The following is a 12,616-nucleotide window of genomic DNA, read 5'->3' on the forward strand; positions in this document are numbered from 1 at the left end:
ATGCCTGTGCAAAATTATGTGCCTATTCATAAGCAGAATTCAGTTGTTTGGGGTTTTTTTGAGCCAACTACATGTTTGCTGCCAGTATTAACTGAACTATACCACTGCTGCTAAAAGGAGACTTCCAACTTAACAGCTCTAAGTGGCTTCAGTTCTTAAAACAGTTTCACTGGTATCTCAATTATTTTAAATATCAGCTCTAGGGAGGGCAACCAAGTAGAAGCTGAATCTCCAGTAAGAGAGATCTTACTTTCAGTTCAGGAGATTCATGCATCTCTAAGAATTTCCATACATAATGGACTTGAAGCAGGAACAAGCTGTACATTCAGACACTGTATAATTAATGCAGCAATGCGAGACTGTAAGAATGATCATACCTGGACAGATCAGGACAAGTCTATCTAGCCCTGTATCCTGTTCTTGTTAGTATCTAGTGGCAGATGCCTCAGGAAGAACAACAAAACAAGGTAAAGATACAGCCATACTTCAGACTACTTTGTAGATAGATGTTCAGCAACACAGGAGCCAGAAAGAGTACTTTGGCTACTGGTAGACCCCGTTGCCCTGGTTGGGTTTTTCTTCTAAGAATTATCTAGATCTTTTTAAAGCCAATTTAAACTTTTTTCCAATCACCATATTCTCTGGCAAAAATCCCCAACATCCTAAATTCAGAGTATTGTATAAAACCAAACCTCTTTATTTTGAAGGCGCCATTTAATCCTATTTGTTGCCCACTTGGAAAAGAGATTCTTCCCCCCCCCCCCCCCCCGTTTTTCTCACTCACATTTTCAAGTCATTTTACAGATCTGTCATACCACTCCCTAATGATCTGTTTTCCAGCCTGAAGAGCTCCAGTCTGACAATTTCTGCCAGTTCACGGATAACCTCATACCTTCCTCCATAGTTGAAATACAAGATAATGAGACAGAAGACTGTCAACTTCTCCTTGTGTCCAAAAATGCACAGAAATTTGGGGGGACTGACTATTAAAAAAAGAAAACTTCCTTACCACTGGGTGGCTTGGGTCGTGGTGGGACATTTTTCTTCGGTGGTAATGCTGGTGTGTCTGATTTGCTTTTGAAAGGGTCATCTGAGAATCCCATCCCTCCAAAAGAGGAGGCAAAGGGGTCTGAAGCTACTGACTACATGAGGAGAAAAAAAAAAAAAAAAAAAAAAAAGAGAAAAAGAAGGTAAAGCACATTGTAGAATATCTGCTGTTTCATGTTTCATGAAACCTACAAGTTAACTCAAGTAAAAGCATTAACTTCAAAAAATGAGGACAGATTCACAGAATTATGTCAGTGGTGTAAGAGGCTAACGCCCACTGACAGAGGTGCTAGGATTTCACAAATATTCAAACGTACTTATGCCCTTAATCTCTTCAGTACTTCTAGAACTTTTGGTCCTAGCAAAAAGCTGATGAGAAAAATAAAAGGAAGCAAACCTCTACTTTTTACTATTTAGCAATGAACGGTCATACGACAGTCTGTCCTTCACTCTGATAAACAGAGCCATGACAGAAACTGGAAAAACATAGTAGACTGCAGAACAGATAGCTTTTTTCCAAGCTCTTCTTAAGTCACACACAGCTCTTTTTTGTAAAAGCTCAGGTAAAATTCCCAAACTTTTTAATGTTTCCTATATGTTTAATGTTTCCTATATTCAAGCTGGCTCTTCTGAAGGAGTCTCTTATTGATTAAAAAAGGCACAAAAATTCATGCCGTGCAGGGAAATTTATCATTCCGAAATGAAGAAACAGGAATTCAGTGGGCAAAGCTAAAGCTCACAGTCGGACCTTTGCTAGAACTTCTAACTCCAGCCAAACACATCTGGATTTGTACAGACTGCTGCCACCTAGTGGAAAGCTGAACCCCCGCAAAAACCAGTAAGAAAAGTTAGAAATTAAATACAAGAAGTTTAATTAGTCAAAGGCATACAATAACCTATTTTCTAACTAACATTTACTCTACAATGTCGAAGCATTATTGTGGAACTAAGTGCAAAAAGTTGGGCAACTGATGTCAACTGTCAATTCCAAACTCCATCTCAGAGAGCTAACAGGAGACTGGCAGGATCCAGACAAGGAAAGGACCTAGTTCTATTTGAAAAACCCTATATGCTCAGTTTATACCAAAAACCCAAGGAAACAGCAATTCTGTTTAAGAGCTATGGAATGCCAGCGCACCATAGGAAGGTTTTCCACCTTCCTCTCGTTCCCTGTACTCATGGAGAAATTTAAGGACAACTCAGGATACTGTAAGAGATGAAGTATCCAAGAAGCAGATTGCAGGACTTAAGAGGAAGGCTGGACACTGAAATATATTAATATATATGGAACAAATACCTTTTCTTATATGTAAAAACTAGAAGTTATTTCTTATGCTCCACTGATATCGGAAAACGTTTGCAAAAAGTTGATTCATCCCTGCCGAACCTACCAGACTTTGTAAGACTTTGCTATACCTCAAATGGATGGAAAATGCTTTGCTATGTAACTGGCGAGGCTATTCGGAAAAAAATGAACAAAAGTGAGTTGTCAGCTGAAAGGTTACAATTGTCTCATACCCTTAAAAAAAAAAGTACCTGTACATACATTTTTAAAAGGACAGCTGCTTTCCTTGTAACCTTTACCTTTGACATCTGACTGAAGTCTGCAAATCCTTCACCGCTACTGAAAGCACCACTTCCAAATGGATCTAGTGTTCCAAATGGATCTGAAACAGATACGGGGGCGGGAAAAGTGCGATTTAAAATAATGCTTAAGAATTACGAAGAATGCTTGATGGCAGTAAGTACAAAACTAGGCAGGTGATTTAAAAGCACTTGCATTTTGACCCGGCAAGAAATGTTAAGAGAGAATTCCATAAAACAATAGGTTTTCTACCAGTTGTTCAGAGGAGGAAAGAAAAGAAAAAAGAAGAAAAGACAGAAGTGACATATATAGTGCATGCAAAGACTTAATCTTCTTAATCCATAACAGAACCACAATGTATTTCCTAACAGTTCACAAGATACTTTCTTTACTTTCAACTTTTACATTTGATTCTTCTTTCATAAAGAGATAGCTCCTAATTAATTTTCATGAGAAAATTTTTTCTTCTTACCTGGACCTTTTGAAGAGATACTGGAAGACGTAAATGGATCACTGCTTTCAAAAGGGTCAGGCTAAAGAAGAACACATACACATAATTATTGTTCATGTACCGTGCACTTGTCTTTTGATGCATATCACAGTCTCTTGCTTTAAGACAAATTATTTCCAGTTTCAGACCACTCTGTTCAGTGGACATATGTAGTAGGATAAAACCGACTGATTATATGAAATCTGCATTACTAGTCCATTTGGCTATTGACAGTCTTGAACAAAACACCAAGTACCTACAAGCGAAACACATTCAAGTGAAAATTGTATCATGCTGAAATACAAGCAATATTTGTTACCAGGGCAAAATAAGAAATTACACCCAGAAGCATTCAGTCTTTCAGCAACAGAGACTGAATATTCTAGTCAGGAATTTACATTATTATTAATTCAGAGTCTGTATATCAGGTTTTTTTTAAAAAAAAACAAACAGGTGGTGTTTACAGTTGCTCTTCAGTTTGAAAAGTCTGCTGTTACCTAAGTACAAACCTATACTGCAAGACAAACTAACCTCCTACTGACTGATACTGTAATATTGTTTCAACATCTGGTTGGCAAAAGTCAATGAATGCCCTAAGGGTGAGGGAAAGGATTAACTAAAAAACAAGACAAAAAATTCATACCCTACCCCCAAAAAACACACACATACACGTAAGGACAGCTTAAAGAACTGTGACTATACATTTGACAAATGTGTTCTGTGCAGTCCTTCCACTGTGTTGGCTCTATTGTCTGTTGGTGGCTCAGTAATCCTTTAACCACATCAGTTCCTTGATCCAATTCACTACGTGACCGCATAAATAGAAACATTGATGGAATGGAGGTAATAGTGTGAATGAGTGGGTGCTGGTGGCTTGAAATTCCCAACAGAGGGTGGTGGTGGGGAAAAATCCACCTAACTCCATCTTCAAGGTGAATATAGATCATTATCACGGAACTAAAAAGAACAAACTGCTGATTGCCTTAATCCAGGGGTCCTCAAGCTTTTTAAGCAGGGGGCCGGTGCACGGATGAAGTGGCAGGAAGTCATCTGTGGCTGCTTGGTTTCCCCCCACAACCCCCGGTGGGGGGCGGGGGCAGGAGAGTTCTGTAAATACTGGGGGCTGGATTGAGGACCCTGGGGGGCCATATCCAGCCCACGGCCGTAGTTTGAGGACCCCTGCCTTAATCCATACTGAAATTTTAAGAATAAAAATAATGGTGCTCCATCAGTTCGAAAAAAAATATTTAGTGATATTTTGTTCCTTCTAGCTTTCAGACAATAAACTTGTCAATAGTTAAGAAATCTATTACGTGTAGATTTAAGAATTACTGACCTTTGAGGGTAAAGCAGGGGGTTTTGTGAATGGATCTGAGGTAAATGGGTCACTCTTCACCTGTTTCTTGAAGAAATCCTCAGGGGCAGAACTACAAAATGGGTCACTTTCCTTAAATGGATCACCTCCAAATGGATCTAGGAGGAATATTAAAAGGTAAACAGAATGTAGCATCTATAGAGTCCATAATGAACCATTCCATGTTTGTCCTAATACTCAATGATGCAATTTTTCTTATAAAACACACACACCGATTTGGTAAATCAGATTAACTTCCAGATACCTCTCTAAACAAGGTATTTACTAAGTCTGAACAAGTACATGTTTATATTAAGGTTATGGACTTAATAAAGAGTTATACGCATGTTATTAACATATTGAACCTGAATGCACACCCTGTCAGGTTTCTACAGTCCCACATGCAAACCAAGAATCTGAAGCCAGGGCAACCCTGGAAATCTTTGTGTTTGGCTACAAACTGTTTATATCACATCTGTCCTGTCATCAAAAGGGCTCTTACCTGCTGGAGCAGGTGGTTGATCTGCAAAAGGATCATGCTGGAATGGATCACCTATGCAGAACAGAAAAATAATTTGGTTTATCCACTATTTAGCAAGGTGATAAAATTTGTGAAAACATCATTTACTCAACAATTGGTCTTCAAGGTCTCAGGTAAGCCATTCATCACTTACTGCCTTTGAAAGGGTCTGCTCCCTTAAACGGATCAGATTTGAAAGGATCTTCTGACTGGAATGGGTCTGTATGCAATTCTTGTGAATTATTGGTAAACATCAAGGCTTTATTCTTAAATGGATCATCCTAAAAATTAAGAGGAAAATCTTTACAGCAACTTACCATGATTAAAAAACTCAGTTACCCATTTAGCAGAAATTCTACGGTATCCTGGCTCCTGTTTAATGATCTTAAAAATTACTTCCTAAAGAACTTTCTGAGTACATGGCTTCTAAGCAGAAGCAATCACACAGTAAAAAGAAATACATAGCCCAAGGCTAACAGAGAATACATACAACAATAAAAGATTAAACTGTTTCTCATATTAATACATTCAGTCCTCAAATACTTAAATAACAAAAGCAAACCAAACGCCCAACCATCACACTATCAAAAAATTCTTCTCTCCCAGTTATTTTACAGCTCAGATTCAGGTAAGACTGTTATTTAAAAGGAAAGGATACACAAATCATTTGTGGACTACAAATACAAAAAATCAGTACTCAGCAGTCATACTCAAGATTGCTTCTTGTTAACTCATTCTTGAGCTTGAAGCTCCAAGTACTGATTTCACATTACAAAGCACTACGCAGCAGGTAGAATGTCACCCCCACATTTTGACGATAGAGAGGATTGTCAGCAGAGGCCAACCTACAGCTTTGTCAAGCTATGATACCCCTCCCTGTCCTTCGTCTGTTTTGGGTCCCTATCGATGAAACCAGTCCTTGCCACAGCAGCCATATGTGCATACAGCACCTGTACAACAGGGCTCCACTGACAATCAAAGCCATTCAATTCTAACATAGCAAGTATCTAATAACAACTCCAACACTAGAAAGGTACCGTATTTCTTTTGCCCTTTTACAAGATGCAAATGAAGAAGTCTTAATACTTCCCAGAACAGCAGGGAGGAAGGTGGGGAGAGGAAAAAGAGGAAGGAAGAATTAAGAAACAGGAAAGGGCCACAATGGTTTAAAAAATTTACTATGAACATATACTGGAGTTTTCTTCCAGTAAGTCATTCTTAGGTTTTGCAAGAGAAGCATCTGGAAGTTTCCACTGGAAATTAAACAAAGTTTATGCAAGCCATGCAAGCACAGAAACTAAAGTGTTTTAAGACCACATATCTCAATGTATTGTTGGTTTTAATCTACACTTTTCTTCTGAGCATTTTGTTTTTACAGAGAAAGTGTACAGCAGGGCATAAAGGTATTATGCCTGATTAATATTTATTAATACACTATACATGACATATATTTAACTTCATACTAAATCCATAGCAAATACTGTGCTTACGAGGACCTGGAAAATACATTTCCCTAGTGAGGAAGCACCAAGTATATGTGCAAGTAGATTCAAGCAAGTATGCAACTTGTATATTTAAGCAAAGAATCAGACTAAAAAAATAAATAATAAAAATCTTGTGATTTAGCGTATTGTTAAATATCCAAATCAACAACTGATACTCAAAAGAAATTGACTGGAAAAGTCTTTAAGAACCTGACAGATCTTATGAATTGGCAAAAATACTGATTAAAAGAAAATATAATAAATGAGATAAATGATGCTAGAATTGCTTAAGCAGAAGAGAACTATATGTATTTTGGGAAGGGAATATGTTTTTTACTGAAATGAGTAATAAACATAGCTCACTGCAAAGGAGACATTTGTACAGCTTCTTTTGGAAATAAGAAAAAATACATGATTAAAGAGAAGTTCACAGCAAGAGAAGGCGTCACCTTGGTAAACTGGAGAACATGCAAGAAAAAAGCAGAACACCTGAATAGGAAATAAGTCCTACCTGCTAAGACTAAAGGTGTGACAGGTTACAAATCAGGAGAGAACATTACCTCTTCCTTTCTATAATTACAGTTTGCTTACATGCCCATACTGTTACAGTTTACACAGGCACAAAATCCTAGCCAAGGTCTAACCCAAAGCTTAAAAATTAGGCTTTCCACTGGCATTAACATTTTTGCCCTGCCTTGCACTGGAGATTGCTCCTTCGCAGGGACCACAATATTTGCTAACGTACCAAAAGCCAACTAAACAAACATAGTAATTATTTCAGATTAGGTGTAAGTCACAAACCTAATGACTGTAAAATACACTAAAAAACAGTTATTTTTTTTTACCGTAGCTCCATAATTACTTCTTTCCATCTGCCCAAGGCCTTCACTTATGTCTGCTAAATTTGTCAGACTACCACCATGAATCCCATTGAGAGCCTCATTATATTCTTCTATATTCTTATTGACTTCTTGATGACTCTCTTGAAGTTGAGAAAGTTTACTTCTTGCCTAAACACAGAAAAATGCTTTAGTAAGTTACACATTCAGTAACACTGTCATTCCTGCATTGCTGTTAAACATGGTTGGTAGGCAGCTGCATTCCCCTGCCCCGAGCTGAACTTTACCTGACAAACTGGGAATTAACCTACTAAGCACCAGTCAAACAATTAGATGAACCGTTTCCCTGCCCCCCCTTCTGAAAAATAACCTTTTTAGGTGATGTTCAACTCAGCCTTTCAAGAAGCAAAAAAAGAAGTTGTATGAACTACAGCGAATACCTGGTTTATTTCTTCCTGTGTTGATTTTAAAGATTTGATTATTGTTTCAAGTTGCACTTTTCCAGCCTGGATACTCTGCTCTAGCTGAGTCTCTTCTTGCTGGAGACGATTCAGCTCTGCTTTTGCTCTATTAAGGTCATCTTCCTGTAATTTTAAATCTGATTCCTGAGATTGAATCTGCATTTTTAGTGATGAAATCTGAAACAAAAGTTAAAAAAAACAGAGTGAAATTTGAAATAAATGCAACTCAGTAATTATGAATTTATAATAAATAATATAAAGTTGTAAAGCAACCTATCAACTGTGAAGTAAGATAACAAGAACTTAATATGAAGAACTGCACACTTCTTCATACGATGGTACACAAAATCCTTGATGAAAGCACATCGGACATTCAATAAACCCAAGTAATACTAGTATTTTAAATCACAGAAATACTAATTATAGAGGTAATGATTTTAAAGGTAAAAGTAGTTTTCATAACTTGGCTCCTTTTCCATTCAAACATTCATCAAGTATTATAAAGTTTATTTTTAACTCTTATCAGAGTTAAAACTACACAGTTACATGTGACTTACCTTATACACTTTCCTACATGACCTTACACATCGAGTTTCTACATTAAGGCAACGTGCTAGCTACATTGGCAACTGTATCTCCCTGAAAACCCACTTAATTCAGAATAGCTATGAGGTTCACAGTGATCAGAATATGCACTATGTAGAAAAGGACTCCTGGAAATCACCTGGTTCAACCCCCCATATAAGACCATTATGAAAGCTATTCAGGTTAGAAAAATCCTTTCTTGACCTCTGTATTTGTGTGGAAATTGCTATTTATGGTAAAAATGAATAAACAAAGCAAGCTTATTCATTAAATAAAGAGCATTTCCTTCAACAAAAGACACAATACTCTTGAGCACATCCAGAATTAACATACACTCACCACCTGTGTTTCTTCCTGACATTTCTGCCTTACATCATTCAGCATATCTTTCAGTTTGGCTTTCTGCTGGTCCATTTCATCCAGGCGGTCTTGTGCATCTTGTTTCTGAGCCTCTAGCTCTTGCAAGTTACTCGTCTCCCTGTCTAAATCATTTTGCAGCTCCTGAGGAAAATTCCACAGTTTGTAACTTACATTTAGCTGTGGTCTTACAGGAATGATTACCACAGATGAACAGCCTAGCAATATCCAAAAGATTTTTGAAGTCATACAGGCTACTCCCTGCATGCATACATCTTGTTTATGCAGGAACTTGCATGAGACATCAGGAAACAAATCAGTGCCCAGGAGATGGAGAGACTGGGACACAGAGCACATGTAATTGAGCTATCCTAATTATCAAAACTAATACTCTTTGAACAATGTTCTCTTAAATTACAGTGTTAGCCAAGAACTAACAAAAAAGACATTTAAACTGTTCACATACCATCTTCTGTTTGTATTAACCAGCATCAGAAGAAAATATTTCTGATGGAGAACAGAAAAATAAAGATCCTTCTGTAAGTTAGAGGAAAATCCCATGAAAGGAGGAAAGAAGCAAGATGAGGAAAGAAGCGACATTAGGAAAGATAGAAGAAAGAATGCTTAATTCCTTGTATATTACTTTAGATTAAAATGAGAACTAATAATGATAAAAAGAGTTTTTACCTGGACTTCGTTGGTTTTCTGTCTGATTGATTCTTCCTTTTCCCTAATGTCCTGCTCTAGTGAATATTTTTCCCTGCAAGATAAAAAAGCACATGTATTCACGATTAGTTAAAACTATACAACACACATGCAAAAATCAATTAAATATTATTCTGGAAACACCATGCAGCCAAAAATGCTAACCCATATCCTAACATATTCTTCAAAGCAGTAACGTGTACACAAATCAATTACTCCACAAAAAATACTATCTGTTCCATAATATTCTGAAGTCATCCGGTAGAATCCAGGCTGGCTTTATGTAACTGGCTAACTGTAGGGTATCATTGGGATGTTTGCCACCAACTTCAGTGACAAGTAATGATAAACTGACTACAAGAAAACAAAAAGTAAGGGACATTAAGTACTATATACTTAATTGGTTCTCCTACTCCAAGATTTTTTTTAATTGTCCACAACTATTACCTCTGCAGCTGTGCAATTTCTTGACTAATATCATCCAGTTCCTTCACACCTGTGAATTCTCCTGATCCAACGGAACTTGAACTATCCTGTTAAGAATGAAACTGTCTATTAACATGCAAATTGTAACAGAAGATGTAACAAAGGTGGACACAATCCTCGTTATATGTATTTGCAAAATTCTAAGGGAGACATCAACATATCATGCAGCAACCTCTGAGCATGCCACACAATTCTGCCAGTGACACAGGAAAATTTTCTCTATGCCATTGAAGAGATGGGGTAGTTAAAATACACAGCGGTTAAAGGACATGCACAATGTCAAAAAATAAACTGCAGGCAATGGTGGAATTAAAACTCAAAACCTAAAAGAACACCTCTTCTGTAGTCAGTAGCAAAGTTTCAGGGAATTTAATGAAATCAGACTGTGATTTCAGTCTTCTTGAGCCCTGCCACAAATTAATGCCAATTTCTGCAATTATATCCAATTTCCTGCAGGTCATTTCTAAGCCATTCAGGTGTAGATCAGGGAAGATGCAGAGGATAGCCCTTGCTTTTAGACAAGAAAATTGTCATTAGAAGTTTTTAAGAAAGGATCTCAGCCTTTGGTACAAAATTTGTCAGTATTATAAAACGGATTACTAGTTCTCTGAAAAAAAAAAAAAATCACTGCAAATGAGCAAAAACTGCAACACTGAACTCACAGCTAGTATGACAAATCAGGAGACCTATCATTTTTAAATAGCATTTAAAAAAGAATAAAGTACAGTTTGCTTGCTTTGCTCACTTTGAGATTGCTGTGATAACCACAGAAAGTTTGGCTTTATCCAATACAAAAAAAACCCCCAAGAACCCAACCAACAAACCACAAACAGATAGCACAGTAAAATGTGACTCTCTTTTAGGAAACAATAGGTGAATATACAGTTTAAATAAGTTAATTAAGTCCTCACTTCTGGGTGAGCATTTCTTTTGTTAATATGCCATTAAGTAATCATAAACAACAATCCAGACTAATTCTTCAATCTAGCAAATCAAAAGCTTCTAATATCACTTCTATCTTTTCAGATCAGATAGAGATTTTCTGAGAGATCTGTACTGTATGCTGTACAGGGTTGTAATAAGGTGTTACCCACTATGATTATGAAATGTTAAAGTGAGCTGCTGCATTGGTTAGGATAATACACATCTTTGTTCCGCAGCAACAGAAAACTACTTTTATGTCCACAGTAGCATACAGTTTATTTCATGTTATACTCAGCTAAAAACACAGTATATGAAAAAAAAGATACAATGAACTGAAAGTAATGGGAAGCTTAAAGCTCTTGCACCAATGTAAATTTATTGCCCACAGCTTCAGGGAACTGGTACATGAGTAAATTTAATATGCCAACGCTGAGTTGCCTGTCAAAACTTCTTGACAGACCAATGTATCTCAAATTGTTGAAGGAAGCAGTATCACCGGGTCAAGAGCCAACACTGGTAACTTCACACTACTGTGACATTATCATCATGCCAAGAACAAATGTCACAGAAAACAAGAGCAAATGAACAGGAGAAGGTGTAGAAATAAAAACTTTTAAAAAGTTACAAGTAGCTACATAAATGAATTTGCATTCTTTTGGATGTTACAATTACTCACACGACGCATTTCTGTTAGTGCTGAGATCTCAGTTCCTACAGAGGTCAAGTAACCTGACAAAGTCTATAGAAAAAGTATATAGGAAAAACCTTAAAAGGACCAGAGCAACAGCAACAACTAAAATATATTTAATGCTCAAAAGCCTTCTGGTTAGGGAAATAAAAAATATAAGGGAAAATACTATATCATTTATAGAAAAGATTAATATGTTAACATGACAGAAGTATAATTTTCAGAAATCCACTAACACACTACTGAGAAAAGGAACAAAGCAGGGTTCAGTAAAAATTAACTGCTCCAGTAAAATGATATTAACAGTGATGGATACAGGACTATGGACTGTCATGCTACGTGGGATGAATCAACCACCAATTCCCAGAACCTAGGAAGTCATCATTCTTCATCCAGCCATCAAAAAAATTTTACATTTTCTTGGGAGGAATTCGGTACTGATCAGAGTCAGGGACAGGCTACTAAACCAGCTTTTAACAACTCCCTGTAGTTAAAAAAAACTACCAACCTTCTCTGTAACAAAGGAGTGTTTTTCATGCTAGACTTTTCACAGTGTTGTTATTCCTTTATTTATGGAATATTCTATGCGTTTTCCTTTACTTACTGTCCTGTGTTGTTAAAAAATTATTTATATTTCCAAATGTTAAAGAATTTTGTAAGAGGAGATAAGAAAAAAATAACTGGCAATTCTTTACCAATTTACCAAAAAAAAAAAAAAAAAAAGTACACAATTAATACTCAAAGCCCATTCCTTTCAAAGCTCAGTATTATCTACAAATAATCAATGACTTACCTGTATAGGAGTGTTCCTCTCTGTGGGAGGGATCATATCGGGGGACAATGTTTGTGGAGGATCAATCCCTTTACTGACCTTCTGTTGTATGAGATACATTGCTAGTGCAAACTGATCTTTGCTTAGCTTTCCCATCTGTCTTGTGTCTGCCAAAGCCCTGGTAAAAAATAGATCACACTTATAAACAAGGAAAGCTTATTTCTCCTGGACCAAGAGGCCTGAAATACACACATGCATGCAATTTTCTTTTGATTCAGACTCATCAGAGCTTGCTTATTCTAGTGAAAGAGTTCCATAA

At 36.8% G+C, this 12,616-nt stretch overlaps 1 protein-coding gene across 12 annotated transcripts in view; it reads right to left on the reverse strand.

The window, feature by feature from the left end:
* Positions 1-12,616, reverse strand: part of EPS15L1 (epidermal growth factor receptor pathway substrate 15 like 1) — a 45,984-nt gene that overhangs the window by 21,631 nt on the left and 11,737 nt on the right. For 5 of the 12 annotated variants that reach the window (XM_055707121.1, XM_055707123.1, XM_055707118.1 and 2 more), the window contains 13 exons: positions 12,319-12,475; positions 11,514-11,576; positions 9,875-9,960; positions 9,410-9,482; positions 8,705-8,866; positions 7,760-7,957; positions 7,326-7,490; positions 5,151-5,277; positions 4,979-5,029; positions 4,459-4,595; positions 3,105-3,165; positions 2,632-2,714; positions 1,010-1,142 (listed from right to left, as the gene is read on the reverse strand). In XM_055707121.1, coding sequence (XP_055563096.1) covers positions 1,010-1,142; positions 2,632-2,714; positions 3,105-3,165; positions 4,459-4,595; positions 4,979-5,029; positions 5,151-5,277; positions 7,326-7,490; positions 7,760-7,957; positions 8,705-8,866; positions 9,410-9,482; positions 9,875-9,960; positions 11,514-11,576; positions 12,319-12,475 — 1,496 coding nt within the window. The remainder of the gene's footprint in view (positions 1-1,009; positions 1,143-2,631; positions 2,715-3,104; positions 3,166-4,458; positions 4,596-4,978; positions 5,030-5,150; positions 5,278-7,325; positions 7,491-7,759; positions 7,958-8,704; positions 8,867-9,409; positions 9,483-9,874; positions 9,961-11,513; positions 11,577-12,318; positions 12,476-12,616) is intronic. The other 7 variants (XM_055707127.1, XM_055707125.1, XM_055707120.1 and 4 more) reach the window with 3 other exon arrangements.

The sequence above is a fragment of the Falco cherrug genome, chromosome 4 (assembly GCF_023634085.1).
Source record: "Falco cherrug isolate bFalChe1 chromosome 4, bFalChe1.pri, whole genome shotgun sequence".
Lineage (NCBI taxonomy): Eukaryota > Metazoa > Chordata > Aves > Falconiformes > Falconidae > Falco > Falco cherrug.